The 18,089-nt window shown below is 39.0% G+C and overlaps 1 protein-coding gene across 4 annotated transcripts in view; it reads left to right on the top strand.

The window, feature by feature from the left end:
* Positions 1-10,274, top strand: part of LOC128741358 (myotubularin-related protein 13) — a 50,430-nt gene extending 40,156 nt beyond the window's left edge. For all 4 annotated transcript variants that reach the window (XM_053837134.1, XM_053837133.1, XM_053837131.1 and 1 more), the window contains 5 exons: positions 8-163; positions 219-437; positions 504-628; positions 699-787; positions 8,362-10,274. In XM_053837134.1, coding sequence (XP_053693109.1) covers positions 8-163; positions 219-437; positions 504-628; positions 699-787; positions 8,362-8,454 — 682 coding nt within the window. In that variant the 3' untranslated portion in view covers positions 8,455-10,274. The remainder of the gene's footprint in view (positions 1-7; positions 164-218; positions 438-503; positions 629-698; positions 788-8,361) is intronic.
* Positions 10,275-18,089: the final 7,815 nt, after the last annotated feature.

Here is an 18,089-nt window from a genome sequence, read left to right as displayed (position 1 = left end):
GTTTTAGATCCACACTTGAAATCATCATGCGCGGACGGCAGGTCGGCTATCATCAGGAAAACTTCCTCCATCCACATCGGTTCGAGAAGCACGCCTACTCGGCTCCGATAAACTGCAACCACTGCGGTAACGTCCTGTGGGGACCACTCCTCAATGGATTACGGTAGGCTTTCGTTTAAAACCGATGATGATGATGGTTTTAAAAAATCCACTTTCAGGTGTGTCGACTGTGGTAACACCTACCACGAAAAGTGCGCCGAATCGGTGCCGAAGAACTGCACCAAGTACAAGGCGGTAGAGGGTAATCCGCCGACGTTGGCTCGCAACCAGGGCGACAACTGTAGCGTCTCGTCCAGCGTGAATACGGCCAATACCACCAGCCAGCACTACTACGATCAGTACAGCAGCAACGTACCGGACGATAGAACTCATGAAGGGTAAATGGCTTGTGCTTTGTGGTGTTTGACAATATGATTGATCTGATTGATTGTTCCCTTCGACAGATATTTGTACAAACGAGGTGCAATACTGAAGAACTGGAAGCAGCGGTGGTTCGTACTGGATTCTCACAAGCATCAGCTACGGTACTACGATGCCATGGAGGACTGTAACTGTAAAGGGTTTATAGGTACGTAGTCGGTGGTCTATTTTACCCGCATTGCGATTCTGATCGAAGTTTTCTTTTCTTTCCGCTCTAGATCTGGCCGAAGTGCAGTCCGTTGCACAGGCACCTACACAAGCCGCACCGGTACCTTCCAAAAAAATTGACGAAAAGGCATTCTTTGATGTAAGTATTGCATTCTAAGTACGGAATTCTATAGTGATAAGTAATTGGCCTGGCCAGATATAAGCAAAAAGTCCGAACTTTCAGAAAAATCTGCTGGAGTAATCGTAAGATAATTACTTATCGTAAAAATACCGGTTGATTGCCGGCCGTTTAAAAGTGAATTGATTATTTCCCGTTTTTGTGTTTTTAAATTTTTTGCTCTTCGTCGTTTTCCGTCCTATCTGTCGCATTTCATCGGAATAAATGATCGTTTTTTTCGCTTTCGACTCCGGTTTTCCTTTTTTATATCCTGTTTGTTCGTCTTTTTCTTTTTAGTCTGTTTTTTCTGTTTTACTTTTCTTCTTTGTCTTCCAGTTATATGTCCCAGCTTTCTCTTTTCATATCCCGTTTGACCTCTTTTCCCCGTTCCCTCTATCAATTTTCTTTTTTCTCGCTATTTTTTTTCTTTTGATTTCTCCTGTTTTCTATACCGTATGCCCTTAGTTCTTTTTCTCTTCTTTTCATTCTCCTTTTTTCTTGTCCGCTGTTTCCTCTTTCTGTGTGTCTTGTTTTTTGTCATTTTCTGTACGACTTTCTACTTTTTTCTTTTATTGGGTTTAGAGTTTCGCCTTTTTTGCTCCTTTTCCATCCCGTTTTCGTCTTCGTCTGTTCTGTTTTTCCTCTTATTATGTAGTGTTTTTTCCACTTTTTTCTGTTGGGTTCTGTTCTTCTTTCCGTTCCGTTTTCTGTTCTGTTCTTTCCGTTTTAACCTTTTCGTCTTCCGTTTTCATTTTTGCTTTCTATTTATTTCCATCCCGTTTTTTTTCTATTTTGTTTCGTTTTTTCTCATTAACCAAGCCTTTTTCTTGATTTTTGCTCTCACTTTTTACTCTTTTTCTCTCGTCTTCTATTTTTTCTGTCATGAGTTTTCTCTTTTATCCTATCCTGTTTTTTTTATCTATTCAGTGCTGTTTTTCATTCGTTTTTTGCTATTTTCTTTCCCGTTTATCGTTTCTATTTCCTTTCTCTACCTTCTTTTTCTCATCCGTGTTACCATTTTGTTAATTTCGTTCTTGTTTGATCTGTTTTTCTCGTTTTGCTTGCTTGTTCTATCGGTTTTCTGTTTCTCTTTTGATTTTTCCTGCTTTGTGTTCCGTATCCCTTTTCTTTTTCGCCCCTTCTTTTCCTTTTTTCTGTCCGCCGTTTCCTCTTTCTATGTTCCGTTTTTCTTCTTTTTCTGTCTCGTTTTTGTCCTTTTCTGTCTGACTTTCGACTTGCTTCTTTTACTTGGTTCCGGTTTTCGTTTTTTGCTTTTTTCGGTTCTCGACTGAAGTTTTTGGGACGTCTTAGTTGAATACGAAACCTGAAATTAAATAAAAAGAAAACTTATCCAATTTATTTCTATGCAATTTATTCTTCTATGCATATTTTATTCACGACAGATACGTATTTCGCCTACGACTTGCAGGCTTTCTCAGTGTCTGTTTTCGAACTAAATTGGATAAGTTTTCTTTTTATTTTTCGGTTTTGCTTTTAAACTCCATCCTGTTTTTCCTTTTCTATTGAGTTTTGTTTTTCCTTTCTGTTTTAACTTTTCTGTCTTCCGTTTTCATTTTCTCTTTCTATTTCTATCCTGTTTCGTCTTTTGGTTTCGTTTGCTTTTCTCATTTACCAAACCTTTTTCTTGATCTTTCTCTCCCGTTTTTCCTCTTTTTCTTGTCTTCTATTTTTCCTGTCCTTAGTTTACTGGTTCATCCTATCAATTTTTTTATCTTTTCAGTCCTGTTCGTTTGTTTTTTTTCCTTTTTCCATCCTCTCTTTTACCGTTCTCGTTTAGAGATTTCGTCTGTTTCTAACTTTTTATCTACTTTTCTTCTCCTCTTTTGCTCTTTTTGATATCTCATTTTTTTGGCTTTTTTTCGTCGCCGGTCTTCCGGTATCTATGCCCCGTTTTTTCGTGTTTTTCTTAAGTCCATTTAAATCATGTTTGATCTCTATTTCCCATTTTCCATGTTTCCTCCATCGGTTTTCTTTTTCTCTCGCAATTCTTTTCCCTTTTGTGTTCCGTGTTCTCTTTCTTATTTAGTTTTCTTTCTTTTTCTCCCTTGCTTTTTTCTGTCCGTCGATTCCTATTTCTCTGTTCCGTTTTTTCTCTTCTGTCTCGTTTTTTTCTTTTTCTGTCTCGTTTTTTTTTTGTTAGGTACTGTCCGACATTTTTCTTTTTTCGGTTGCGGTGTCTTTTTTTGCTTTAAAACTCCTTTTCTATCCCGTTTTTGGTTTCGTCTGTTCTTCCTCTTATTATTTTTTGTTTTCCCCTTTTCTGTTGGGTTATATTTTTCGTTTCCGTTTTAACCTTTTTGACTTTCGTTTCTATTTTTCTATTTAATATTTCTATCCTGTTTTTTTCTTTTTGTTTCGTTTTTTTCCTCATTTACCAAACCTTTTTACTGATTTTTGCTTTTTGCAAAATTGTTGCATTTTTTCTCTCTTTCTCTGGTCTTCCATTTTTTCTGTCCTGAGTTTCCTGTTTAATTTTATTCTGCCATTTTTTTTCTTTTCAGTCATGTCTTTCATTTGTTTTTAATACCGTCTTCTCGTTTTCCCTACTCGTTTCCAGATTTCGTCCTTTTCTAACTCTTCATCTCATTTCATTCTCGTTTTCCGTCTTCGCCTGCCCCGGTTTTGCTCTTTTTGATACCTTATTTTTAGCTTTCCTTTTCGTTTTACGTCTTTTTTTCCTTCATGTTACCATTTTCTTTAGTTCGTTTTTCCTATTCCCGGAACAATTCGTACTGCCACCAATTTAATTAAATAACGTAGATGGTAAATTTTGGATGTACTCAGAGTGTACTGTCTAATGATATGCAACATATATTTAAAACTTTTTGAGAACAGAATTATTGCACCACCTGCTAAATTTTCATTGCCACCGAAATCTATTGTTCTGTTAAACACCCTCAAACGTTTTTTTCGGGTATTTTCCTTAAAAATGGAGGCGCTCCTATTAATCGAGGGAATGTTCGATCCGTACCAAATTTTGGATTTTTACTTTTTGACCGAAAACGAACTATCTGGCAAAATTTGGTACAAATCCGTGAATGTCGATTACACGTTTGAACATTTTCTCGGTCACTTGGCATGGAATGACCCTTATGCATGTAATGAGAATGAGCGGAAGCACATTAGATTGGCAGTATCTCACCACATTTCTGAAATTGTCGCTGGGAGACGGTTCATCGTGTGGTAAGTATGCAGAACAGTAGACATAGCGCCTATGGACATCATCCACGACGAGTTCTACTGTGACTGCACAAATATCTCAAGTAGTCAACTCAAAGATAGGGCATGCACTTATTGACCAACGTAACAATATGCATGCCCTGGGCATCAAACGAGGATTTATCATGCCAGTTTTGCTGAAAATAGCAAACTTTTGATTTCCAATATCCGTCGAATGAAAGGACCTCTTGCGAAAATATGGCTCCTGAACCAATGCGATGGTGGCAGAGCCTTTAAAAAGTTTTTCGCATAAATACAAATTTGCTGCCCGTTTGTGTTTGACTAGCGGAGTATATGCACAAAGAATCTCCAACACAGATCAGACAGCAAATTGTAAGCGAAGCCAATTATGTTGACCAGAACGCACTTGGCGTAATACTTATAAGGGAAATTGGGTAGGACTCCTATGTTGTTCCCACGAGTCGCAAAGGACTAAAAAGGTCGACCGTCGCAGAGCCCCGCATGGCACAGTAGGGGCAAGATGCCAAAAGCACTCCATTCGCGACTGGCATGTTTTCACCCCTCCAGCCATTCAGTCATCGGTACGGAGTTAGACCTTGACTTAGGGGCTCCTCGCTTCGTGGCCGTAGAGAACCACTGGGAGAATTAGCGTCCTATAGAGCGCGAATTTGCAAGTTACGGGACCTCAGTTGGTTACGTAATCCGCAGAAGGCCCTGTTGGCAGCCGCTATCCGCCTTTTTACTTCACGGCTCACATCGTTGCCACATGTCACTAACGTAAACAAATTCGTCGACAACTTCAAAAGTATTCCATTACCGCCGCAATTCCAACATCCGAAGGGCTACCACGCTCTCTACCAAGCACCATATACTTTGTTTTTGGTAGAATTTACGACATTTATCCTCGCAGCTCCTTCCTTAAGATGCGTGTACGCGTCTTTCAGAGCTTTACAGTAACCACCGATTATATCGATGTGGTAACGCTTCTCTGCACGCCTGCCTTTCGAATAGCACCTTGCAATGCAATGTTGAACAGCAAATTCGTTAGTCCGTCACCTTGCTTCAAACCATCTAACGTCACAACACATAACGAATTCTTTTAAAAATCAAAAAAGTTTAAATTAGTGATGAATCACCAATAATGCATCCATCGGCTTTGAATTCTATCACGAACATAGCCTCATTGTGAGCATCGGAATTCGCTCAAAAATTGAATACAGAATATTGAGTGTGGTTGATTTAGCGAGTATAGCATGCCCGGGGACGCCGAAAAGTGTTCAAAATAATATCACCATGAAAAGAGAATAGTTTAAAGTAGTGTTAGTTGTTTTAGAAACAGCAGAAGGTGTTATTTCGCACTTTTGCATTGCACACGATATTCGTATATTCAGTGATGCTATGAAGCATGAATGTATGTGGCTTATTAGTTATAGGCGAATTGAACTGTTCGCCTCTCATGATAAAATCGTTTGCCGATGCTTTCCAACCTCTGATAGTTTGACATGTTTCAATAATCTTACTTTTAATCGTTTGTGGCCTTTAAAAGGGCCGTTGATTACAAATAAGAATCAAAGCCCAAGCGTGTTCGTTGCAAGTACGCAAATACGACATTTTGCGCATTTGAGAAAAATTTCAACTAAACTTCATTTAGTTCGTTTGTGGCCCTTGATTGAGCCATTGGTTACGAATAACATCAAAGCCAAAGCACGTTATTCGCAAATACGACATGCCAGTCGAATGTCCTTCGCTTTTGATGCGAATGCCAATCGATTCACTGTCTCTCGCACCGAGATGCTTTTACTAGTTTTACTTTCACAGAAATTTGACTTTGAAACTTTATGTACATTTTCACTATTAAGCGCATAAAAGATTATTACCATCAAATTGCTGGACATTTTATTCATTTATCCATTTTATTTTATCGTTACACTTCTATTTTAGTTTTCACAAAGTGCTACTGTGCCGGTACATGAATAATACAAACGTGCCCAACACCGTAACCCTGGTTACCGCTTGATTTGGAAAATAACAAATCAAAGCAATCGGGGGTGAAAATTTTCACTAATTTTTCAAGCCCTTTCGTTGGGATAGGTTTGTTGTGAATTTGCCCGGCTTAAGATTGTTTTAAAATAATGTACTAGTTATTACGTAAGATTGTTAATGGCTACAAAATACAAAATCGTGGTTTTGTGTACTGTCCTGTACCCACATTTTTGGCGCTTCTCTCCCAGGTAAGGGAAGACTTCGTCCTGCTGCAAACTGTGCCTACGTTTTTTGTCCTTCGAATGCCCTATATGGAACCACAGTTACGGTTATATGGAATCACAGTTACGCCGTTCAAATAGAGAAAACAAAGGAGCGGTTCCGAAGCGATCTGAAAATTTCACGTTAAACCGTACAGAAAAACTACCCAACATGTATCGTACTCCAGTTAACAACAAGGATTCGCAAAGTAAAGATCTACCGCCTAACACTGAAAAAGTTGTCTCGGCACAAAATGTGGATGTGACTGAGTGCCAATCAGTGGTTGGTTCCCATCGAACAAATGGTGCTGCCTATGCTGCAAGGCGTTCAATTGCAAGTCGCTCTTCTATTGATGGCGAAGCTGGTAACCAACTCAGAGCTCTGGAGTTGGAAGCACAAATCGAGGAAGAGGAACTGAGAGCCTCAATTGAAAGGGATAAGATTTTGGCGGAAAACCAATTAGCTGAACTGCAGATCAAGCAAGAACTGGCTCTGAAGACGGAGCAGAAAAAGATGAAATATATGAAAAGGAAACGTGAACGTGAACTGAAAATAAGCGATATAAAGTCTGGTTCAAGTCGAGGTGGAAGCATCTCGAGTAAATCGAGCGCATGCACGAGTGCATCAAAGCGTGTTACGTACGAAATGGTTAAGTGAATCTGAGCCAGCCTGGCAACCAGAGTGATTGCCGCGTTACGAGCCTGAAGAAGGTTACGAGCTTTCAATTCAGACCTTAGTGTAAATCAACTATTGTCTCAAGCTTTCGGCGCTCTCCAGGCTCGAAATATCAAAGATTTGCCCTCGTTTTCTGGCAACATTATGGAATGGACAATTTTTAAAGATGAGTTCCGAATGTCCACAGAGAAGTTTAACCGTAAGACAGTGGAATCGTTGCTTTCGTCACAGCTACCCAGTATAATAAACAAAGACGCGTTAAAACAACGATGATGAGTTTTTAGAATGAGTTTCTGTTATCATATGCCTTAAACCATAACCTTAAAGTTACCTTAAATGCTGCTTAAAAACTACTTTGCAAAATATACGGTTACTTCACTGCTAACCTTCTTCCGTTGCTGACAATGCTCATTTGCAACTGATTTCTGACAAGCGGAATTAACTTAGAATTTTGATTACCAATTTATAATAGCTATCCATTCAAAATGCAAATTAAAGCAACCTACAGTACAAATGCCAATAAGCGGTTGATTTACTGCTTACGTTAATGCTTATTGGCTAAAAAATAACAAGTCAGCAGGAAACGATTGTATTGGAGTGGAACTTTTTTCAAACTAGGCTCAGACAGGCTTGTCAGACGTCGGCATCGTTAAGATTTGGGATACGGAACGACTACCGGTGGAGTAGAAAAATGCGGTCATCTACCCTATCCACGAGTGGTCGCTATCGGAAAACCGCCTACAAAGTGCTTTCCCAAGTCACCTTCCATCGACTGTCGCCAATAGTTAATCTTTACCTTGCGGCAGATCCTCAAAAAACTTGGTACACTTGGTACTTCTAGTTGCAATAACTTATTTGCAACTAAAATTAATCGGTTGCTTATACTGTTTTGTAAAAACTGCGCTAGTAGGGTCGAACTGGTCTAGCAATCTAGTCGTCATGCACTTAGCACTAGCCCTGCAATTCTGCTGTAACCCAACAGCTAACTCAGACAGTTGAGAAGATCGGTCAATCGAAAAACGATAAAATCGCCGGTATTGTTAAGACCTGGAAGGCGTCGATGAAAGGCATCGGTCAACCTACAAAACTCGCATAATCGCGTTGCTGAATGCCGCCTCCGAGGTATATCAAGGTACTTTGCCATCGTCTTCCACCGATGCCCAAGCTGCCATGCATCAGGCTTTCGCGAGATGGTAAACCGCGGATTTGACCGCCTGCCCATTCAGCATTTGTTTGAGTGACTGAAGTCGATTGACCCAACTCGACTCAGTTGCAGTGTTTCTTCGCTGAGCGATCGACTCAAATGAGTTGCTCGACAAAGTTTAATGTTGTCATCTTGTCGCCAGGTTTTATAACAGTTTTAGTTAGGCTTTAAAACTAAGAAGTTTACACTTTATTTCCGCAAAATATTAACGAGCAACTTCTTTTGTTTTCAGCTGAAAACGAGCCGACGCACGTACAACTTCTACGCCGCGGACGCATCCAGTGCCCAGGGCTGGATCGAAAAGATACAGGCCTGTCTGCAGTAGACGACGACGACGAAGATCGACGACGCTCGAGCGGCGCAGTCGCTTTCCAATAGCATGTACAACCCCCCAGTCTCGAAAAATAAAACGGAATCCCCCCCTTTCAGCATCAGCCAGCAAGATAACTTTGAATTTCCCAACGGATTTCGATCGACACATACTCATCGATAGTACATATACACATATATACATAGGTAGGTAATAGAGATTTTAGACGCAATCATCCGATAGGAAAGTACCGTGTGGAGAAATGCGCGTGCAAATGTTAGGAACGGAGATGCAATTTCATATCAAGTGCATGGATGATGTCGTGCACGGGTGAAGAGAAGGACGGGCTTTAGTTTACTGTAATAGTGAATAGGATAATAATCAACACTTGCTTGAAGACATGTTTTCAGCTTCAGCTCCACGGGCAGTGATCGGCTAGCGAACCGACCAAGGTCGAATCAATAATCAAAACGAAATGCAAGTATTTATCTGTGCACACGTGTCATTCTATTTGTTTCGCATTTTTCTTATATAAAAATTTTTTCGGTACAATGCTGGTAGGTATCAAATATGTAGACATATTACTAATAAGAAAAGACGAAGAACTGTGTCATAAGAAAGAGAATTCTCGGAAGAAAAAATAAGCAATCCAGAGATAATGTTAAACTAGGCTCATTCATCCTGTTTCCCAGCATTTTCCGGGGAGTCATCCTGGCACTAAAAGATTTTTTACGACAATTATTGTTTTCATTTTCTTCAACGCGCATTTATTTTCTATTCAATCGGTTAGCAGGACGTTCTTTCAAAAAGAACTTGTCCACCAATGCTACTACCATTCATTTATCATTCTAAATACCATCCAAGCTGCAACTTGTATTATATTATTATTATTATTATTATTATTACTACTATTTTACTCTCTATTTGTTTCTAAGTGTTGTATCGTTTCAAGTTCGGCTATACGTTAGGGTTAGCAGAAACAGCTCAAATATGTTAAGTGTCGTGCATCTGCACCGGATCGTGGGGCACCCTCTCAGCTTGGAAAGAATTTCAACCTACCGCGTTTATGTAGATTATTGACAAATTTCATACTCTAGGTGCCTATAATACATTTCGATTTCCTCTGTTCGACTTCCAACCGACAAACCTTCGATGTGATATGCTGCTTTATATTGTTTAGCGTTTACTTTATGCTAGTTCTAAACCGTACAATACATATAAGAATAAGTCGGACCCAGTGTGCCGTTAGTTTTGTACAACTATTTCCCATTACACACTACACAACACTGTTCGCATTGCATCATGAAATAGACGGCAAGGAGGGGGGGGGGATGCGAATCAGCAACGAGAAGCACTCATCTCCAACACTTACACCAGTGAAGTAAGGGACCATTCCTGTGTAATCACACTACCCGTTTCATTTCCAGTACAAACTGTCTTCCCAGCGTTCTTCAGGATTCGAGCGATCCTCCTACGTTTACCATTTCCTTCCAGTAGTGTATTACTGTTGTTACACTTCAGTACTTTGAAGTGCGCTATATGCCTCTATCCATTCAGTTGCTTTTCGTACCATAATGTACCGTTGCAAAACTAGCGTTTAGCTAAAGCAAACAATCTACAGAATTAGAAACGTAAACGTAAAAAAAAATCGACCGGAACGTAGGACTTCTAACCAATATTCGATATTATATAGTGGATATTATCCCAGCATCCTGTACAAATTTTCAAACAACTAGTTCTTAGTAGGTAACGTGATTGTCTAGCAAAGAAAAAAAAAGCATGAAGAAAATGTGAATGAAAAATATAAGTGTCTATAGGTCAAAACTATTACTATTATGAACATATGACTATTACATATAAAGTTATATATATACAGCAATGTGAAAAAAGAGTGCGGTTTTTTCGTTATGCCGAAATTTTTTAAGCCAGAAACTACTACTAAATGCATATTAAAACTTGCCTTGTAGGGATGGGAAACCTATCATTAACTACTGATAGTTATCACTGTACGGACCACGACAAGTCTCCAACGAAGATCTTCATTATCACTCGAAGAATCGGTAGTCTGAGTGCAACGGGAATCAGCTAAAGACAAGAGGGCATGGTCGATCCTAGAGCAGACTACGAAACGCGTAGGGGATCACTTCGACACAGGTCTCCGCTGGATGAAGGACGACGTGAGCTTCCCCCGGACAGCTACCTTATGGCGCTGAAACGGCTCAAGCAGTTGGAGAGGAAACCGGAAAAGTCGCCGGAGCTGTACCAAAACGTTCGGAAGCAGATCAATGATTACCAAGCGAAAGGATATGCTCAAGAAATGCATGCCTTGGCCTTCTCCGCAACACCCCGGCCGGAAATGCAAGCCTACTTGTGCGGGGAAACTCGACCAACAAAATGAAACGTCCTAAGCTGTGTTATGGGATTTTTCGACCCGTTGGGGCTACTGTCTCCATTTACAATTCATGGCAAGATACTCGTTCAACATCACTGGCGAATGGGTTGCGAGTGGGACCAAGAGATCGATGAACGCTGCTGGAACCTGTGGCCAATCGTTGCATTTGTTTGCTTCCGGAAGTCGAGGCACTACGAATTCTACGATGTTACCTTGGTTGTGCTAAATCTTCGACGGTAGAGTCCCTCGAGCTGCACATCTTTAGGAGAAGTGAACTGTAGTCTGGTCACGTCGCGCGCGAATGTAGCGCCATTAAAACCTCAGTCAATTCCCAGACTGGAACTGATGGCTGCCGTACTCGGTGCTCGAATGAGCCAAACCTTTCTGGAAACGACTTTCTTCCTTCCTTAGGTGGCTTGCCGTCCTAAGACAAAGCCTGTTGAACAAAGTTTCTCCATGTAACTCGGTTGAGGGCTACCGCTCTCCAATTCCTCGGACACCGAGTACTCTCCGCCAGATCTCGCTCCACCTGGTCTAACCATCTTGCTCGCTGCGCTCCGTGTCGTCTTGTTCCTACCGGATTTGAGGCGAACACCATTTTGCAGGGTAGTTGTCCGGCATTCTTGCAACATGCCCTGCCCATCGTATCCGTCCAGCTTTAGTCACCTTCTGGATATTGGGTTCGCCATAGAGCTGTGCGAGTTCATGGTTCATTCTCCGCCTCCATACTTCGTTCCCCTGTACGCCACCGAAGATCGTTCTTAGCACTCGTCGTTCGAAAACTCCGAGCACCCGCAGGTCCTCCTCGAGCATTGTCCATATTTTCTGCCCGTAGAGAACAACCGGTCTAATAAGCGTCTTGTACAGGGTGCACTTTGTACGGGGACTTAGTCTGCTCGACCGCAATTGCTTGTGGAGCCCATAGTAAGCACGACTTCCGCTGATAATACGCCTCCGAATCTCACGGCTGATATCATTGTCCGCCGTTACCAGTGAGCCAACCCGAGCAAAGTTTTAGAGCAAATTGAAAACAAAATTTGATAGCTTGATGTAATGGATTTTGATTACTCAGTGTGATTTCATTTTGGTCGACTTAGTGGTTAAAATATCAAAATTGAATGCAAAAATTCCACGACGTGAAATTAAATTGAATACTACTTTTGCTATCAAAAATATCAAGCGGAAAACTAAATTTGATGTTAAAACATATCAAGAAGAAATCAAAATCTGTTTTCATTTTGCTAAAAAGTAGAAGAACTGATTACAAAATCCTGAGAGCAAGTTTTGCTTTCATTTTGATAAATTGCTGAAAAGTGGATAGTGGAAATAGCATATTTTTCCATCAAATTGATAATTAACAATAAAAATACAAGAAATACAAAGTGGAATGTCATCTGAAATTACAATTCTCAATTGTGTTACTTTAATATTACAACGTTGTTATTCAACAGAAGTTAATTATTTATAAGAAATAATATGTAAGTTAAGAAACAAGAAATATTTAAGGGTTATTAAATTTATCGAACATTTAATGGTACAGAACGGACTAAATCATTAGCGTTTGCTATTGCTAATGACCATCTGCATTAGTCTCTTGCATCCAGCCGAGATTTTGTGTGCAACATGGTCGTTATCGCTTAGGTGAATGCGTCTCTCGTATAGACGTTCTGAAAGAATAAAATTTTTAGTAAAACTAGATATTTAAAGAAATTATGATATACCTTACCTTGTATGTACTTCACTTTTTCTGGTTCCAAAGCAGTTGTTTGAACAACTTGCATCGAACCGCATACATCCGGTACAGTATCGGAAGCCGACGGTTTAATTTGATTGATTTTTGGGCGGCCTTTGGGGTTGTTAGAGTTCCTTCCCGTAACCGATTTTCCCGTGAAACCATTCGGCCATACAGCGTTCATCAATAGTTTTATAAAGACGTAGTCGCTGTCTCTAGCCTCTATCGACATTTTTAGCAAGGTTTCGCAGTCGGGAAATCCATGAATCTGTTTGAAGGCCTCTTTTTTTGTAGGCAGCAGTTTCGATACGAGAGCTTTTTGAAGTTTTGCGTTAGACAACTCGAGGTCATGCCTCTTCGCCTTGAGCTTCAAAACTTTCCTTTTCAAACGCGTCATCTCCGTTTGTAAGCCACAGGAACATACTAAAATTTAAAAAATAAAATAGTAGAATATGCACTACAATCAAAAATGAAATTATACCTTTTTCAATTGACTGCTCCGGAGCATCATTCGGGTTTGCATGGTCATCATATGCCACAGCGTTGGTAGAGTCAACCGTCAAATGCTCAACTGAGACCTCTGCGTCAACCGGATGGATTTCGCTCGTCGCTGCTGGTTCCTCAGTGCAATTTTCCCCGGTTACTTCACAGGAGGAATTCTATGGGAGATGAAAGTGAGGTTATGGCAAAAATGCATGTAATTTTTATACTTACATTAGCGTCAGTAAGTTCATCTTGCAGAAACTGAGAATTTGCCGCCTGAGCAATCTTGAGAATACGTTTTTTTGACGCATTACGACGTTTGTTGCCCATTTTTGGGTTTGAACTGGTGAAATAAAACGGCCCGAAGAAAACGATGTGCGCGTACTTGCAAATCAATACGGTATGACGTGCAGAGTCGCCAGATTTTTGGTGCTGTCTTTATTCGACAATAAAAATTTGTAACTGGAATTTTCCAAGAGGTAATATTTTGTAATGACCGCAATTCTATATTAAGACCGTATTAAGACAAATGATATAAACTTTTAATGTATAATGTACCTGTTTACAATAAAACGAGGTTTTACCAATTTTTTTTGTCTGCTTCTTAATTTTATCCTACCACGTTCAATTGCAAGGTTAAAACCCTGTCGGTAGTATTAACCTATGGATATAAGCCCAATAAAATGATTACCACTCCTTATTATTTTTGGATATCTTACTTCGTTGCTGACACTCAAGTTATATTGACATTTTAAAAAGTATATAAATCGTAGACTTTGACATCTACTAACATCAATGAATTAGTTATGAAAATTATGTATACATATACGAATTCTTGGTAGCTATTGCGGTCAATACATAATCATTAATTGAATTTCTCTTCAGTACACTTTGTCTAAAACCGCTAATTTGCATTTATTTCCGTGCGCGAGTTCGCGACATCAATGGCAATTTAGCATCACTGCTTTACCCACCCCATCGATATCTCTATATCGAGCTGCAGTGAACGTCAGCGACAGCATGTCTTGGGCTCAAAATTTGACAGCGGGCCCAAATCAAGCTCCTGGCAGTCGCGTGAAACGAAGTGATGAAATGCTATTCCATTTTCGCTCACGCTGAGATGTAGGCTGCAAAAGCATGGTTGCCTGTCGATGGGGTGGCTGTACCATTCGAGCTTGATGTGCAGCAGTAAAGGTGTGGAGGAACGTACCGTTTATTTGTGTTAGCAGTACAAATAATGTAAACAACGAAGATGACGTCAATCTCGCACAATATTCTACGGGCATAAAAAAAACTAGAAAACTACACAATAAGGTTTGGCACGGGTGAGCATAACCTCACTTCTTTGACGTCCATCAGTGGTTTGTTTACATGAACTTAGAACGTGGGTTAACATGTTGAAAGTGAATATCCACGAGTGGATGTCAAATGGGTGAATTGCGTTCATTCCGGTTCATTCGTGACGTCACCTTGCAAAACCTTATTCAAGACTATGCATGAAGTAATTTGCGGTTTCATCACTAACGAGAATGACATTAGCTGCGGCTCGTTTATGTATAGAAGTGAGAGGGGAGCGAAGAGTGGAGGAGAGGATCCGAAAGTTTGATATTTGATGTTTTTGATATTATTCCTACAAGAGGCTGTTTGCAGTAGGAATGATATCAAAAACATCAAATATCAAACTCCCGGATGTCATTCTTGTTAGTGACGAAACCGCAAATTACTTCATGTCAAAAATGTTTATCCAAGTGGGGACATTGGTTGTCGGTTCCCTGTGGCAAATAACTAACAGTTTGCCGTACACAAGTACCAATGTGCAGTATTAAAAGTGTGAAAGAACGCATCGTTTGTTTGTGTCAGCAGCTCAAATAATGTAAACAACAGTGTTTTTGTTTAATGTCCATAAGAATATTGTGCGAGATTGACGTCATCTTCGTTGATTACATATTTGTCACTGCTAATACAAAGAAACGGTACGTTCCGCCACACCTTTACTACTTCACTCGGTTTGTCGCCATCTGTCACCATTCGCGTTGACGGTGTTTGTTGCTATTCCTATAACAGACGGTAACAGCATTTAATTTTCGTATTGTAATCGATGTAATACACTAAAGTACGTATAATTAATAGACTCGTGACTAAAGAATACGTTACAATATGCAGCAACGAAAGGAGCGGCATCATTACATGAGAAATGAATATTTTAGTAGAAAATACATTCGCAAGGTATACGCTGTAGTAAAATAACAAATGGACACCAAAATCAATTCGAACATTATATTTCAGCCCGCCCGTAAACGTTTTTTGACATCAAATATTCCTCAAACGAATAAAGCGTTCGATGGTCAACAGTCAATATATCAAACCAGTTATTCTGAATGTTCCAGTGAGTCGGATTTTGAGGGATTTGACAACTCTCATACAGAGCATGAACAAAAATTAGTTTTGCTTCGTCAACACATCGGAAATATGGAACAATGTAACAAAACAATTACCGGCGATATTCCAGGGTCACAATTAACGACGAAAGATTCTACGTGGAGTGGCGATCAACATATTACTGATGAATTTCCAACTGATGAATTTTCAGACAACTTGGGAACTGAAATCAATTACACTATTGAAAGTTCAGATGAAGATATATCGATGAAAAGTTTCATTTTTGGCATGGGTAGCAATAAAAGACGGCAGTCCTACGAGGTAGAAGAGTAATACAGTAATCTGTACGTCGTCTGTATTTTATGTTTAATAATTTTAGGATGGTGGAACATACAGTAGACCACTAACGTTTTTTCCTGGATTAAAAGTTTGTGATGTGTTATACATGATATTGAATTTCTATATCAGATATAAGCTATCTCAAAAGGCTGTTATTGAGCTTATAAAAATGATAAATATTATTACCGGCGCTAAAAATCTTCCGGAAAGCTTCGAAACATTTATAGCTGCATTTCCAGATCCATATAACACCTATCGGGTTTATTTCTGTGCCGAATGCCAATGTGAATTTGGCAACGATGCCCCTACAGAAAGAACTATTTGTTTGGTACCAGGTTGTAATTCAAAAACCTTTGATTTTTTTGTCGTCATTCCTATTGAAGATCAGATAAAGGAAACTATTGTGAGGTACCGTAAAGAAATAGATGAATATGAGTGTACTGTGCAGGAAAAAAACATTTCAGACATTAATCAAGGAGATATGTATAAAAAAATTGAAAAAGGAGAGAAAGGAAAAATTATTTCTCTTTCCATAAACACAGATGGCGCAGCAGCATACCGTTGGACGATAAATAAACCATGTTATCCGATTTTTCTTGTTGTGAATAATCTTCCGCCACGTTTGCGTTTTGCAAAATATAATATCATTCTTGCTGCTATCTGGCTTAGTAAAGGAGATCCAGACATGTGCATGTTTTTTAAAAATCTGTGTAAAGAATTAAAACTTTTGAGGTATAAGCTGGAAATTGGCGATGATGTATACAAAGTGATCGCACTTCAAACATGTCTTGATTCAATCGCCAGACCTAAGGTACAAAACACAACACAATTCAACGGAAAATTTGGTTGCTCGTTATGTCTTCACAGTGGTAAAATTGTTAATGGGAATCAAGTACGTTATCCTTACCAGCAAGCCAATCACAGAGACCATAACGAAACACGGCAGCTGATGCTAGATATTAATGAGACTAAAGTTCCACAATATGGTATTAAAGGACTTTCGGTTTTTCTATATGTTCCAGATTTTGATATTATACGTGGTAATTATAATATCGATTAACTATAATTTAACCTGCAATTATTAATAATTATTGCAGGTTTTCCTCCTGATTACATGCATAATGTTCTTCTGGGTGTAGTCAAGCAACTGTGGGAACTATTCACAGCAACCTCTAATCACACCAAGCCTTATTATGCAGGACGCAAACTGGAAGAAATCGAACGGCGAATGATCGGTATACGTCCACCAAGTTCTTTCCCTCGATACCCCGGAAAACTGCACGATATGAAGAAAAATAAGGCCTCTGACTGGGAAAACATGTTGTTCCATTACTTTTATCCATGTTTTTTTAAAATTATTCCAAAAATTTATCTTGATCATTTCATGCTACTTTCTTCATGTATATTTGAATTATTAGAAATAAGCTTAACGTCGACTCAAATAGGAAAATGCGAAAAAAATTTAAATATTTTCGTCAAAGAATTCGAAAAATTCTATGGAGAAGAGAATATGGTATTTAACATACATTTAGTAACTCACTTATCGCAAAGTGTTAGAGATTTTGGTGCTCTATGGAATTCATCATTATTTCCATACGAAAATGCTAACGGTATGATACTTGGATTCAAAACAGGCAATAATTCTCCGGCAGTTCAAATAAGTTCTAAATACGTATTAAATCGAATATGTCAATATAAAACATTTCCAGAAACAATACTTAGGTCTTGGCATTGTCGTCTCTGGAGTACGAACAAAACATTGAAGCTTAAATATGATCCACGTAACTTATATGTACTACCAGAAAATGTTGTTATAGATGAAAATCTTGATGAATGCGATTTTAGTCAAGTCGATAGAATTTTTATAGAAAACATGCAGTATCGAACCAGCGATTCCTGCAAGAAACTTGGCTATGATGATTCTTTTGTCTTTATAAATCAAAAATTTTATTGCATCGATAAAATATTAATAGATAGAAGAGATGTCACTTATATTGTTGGTGTAAGGCTAATTACTAAAAAGCATTACTATAACATGTTTACATATACTAAGAGTGAAAATTGTTATTTAAAAAAAACTGACAATCTGTTTCGTCAATGCATTAGTATTTCCATAACTCTAGATGAAAAAAAAATTGATTTTATATCTGTATGCAAATATAGTAGTCAGGTTGATTGAAAACTGAATAAACCGGCAATCTTAACGTATTCATTTGTTGTAATTCATAAATGTCCAATAAAGGGATACTCCGATATCAGACTATAATTGTCTATTTATATTTATTGTATATTTATCATTTCAAAAATGATGCCCTATATCAAAAT

Source organism: Sabethes cyaneus, chromosome 3, assembly GCF_943734655.1.
Source record: "Sabethes cyaneus chromosome 3, idSabCyanKW18_F2, whole genome shotgun sequence".
NCBI classification, from domain to species: domain Eukaryota; kingdom Metazoa; phylum Arthropoda; class Insecta; order Diptera; family Culicidae; genus Sabethes; species Sabethes cyaneus.
This window is presented reverse-complemented; position numbering and strand designations above follow the sequence as displayed.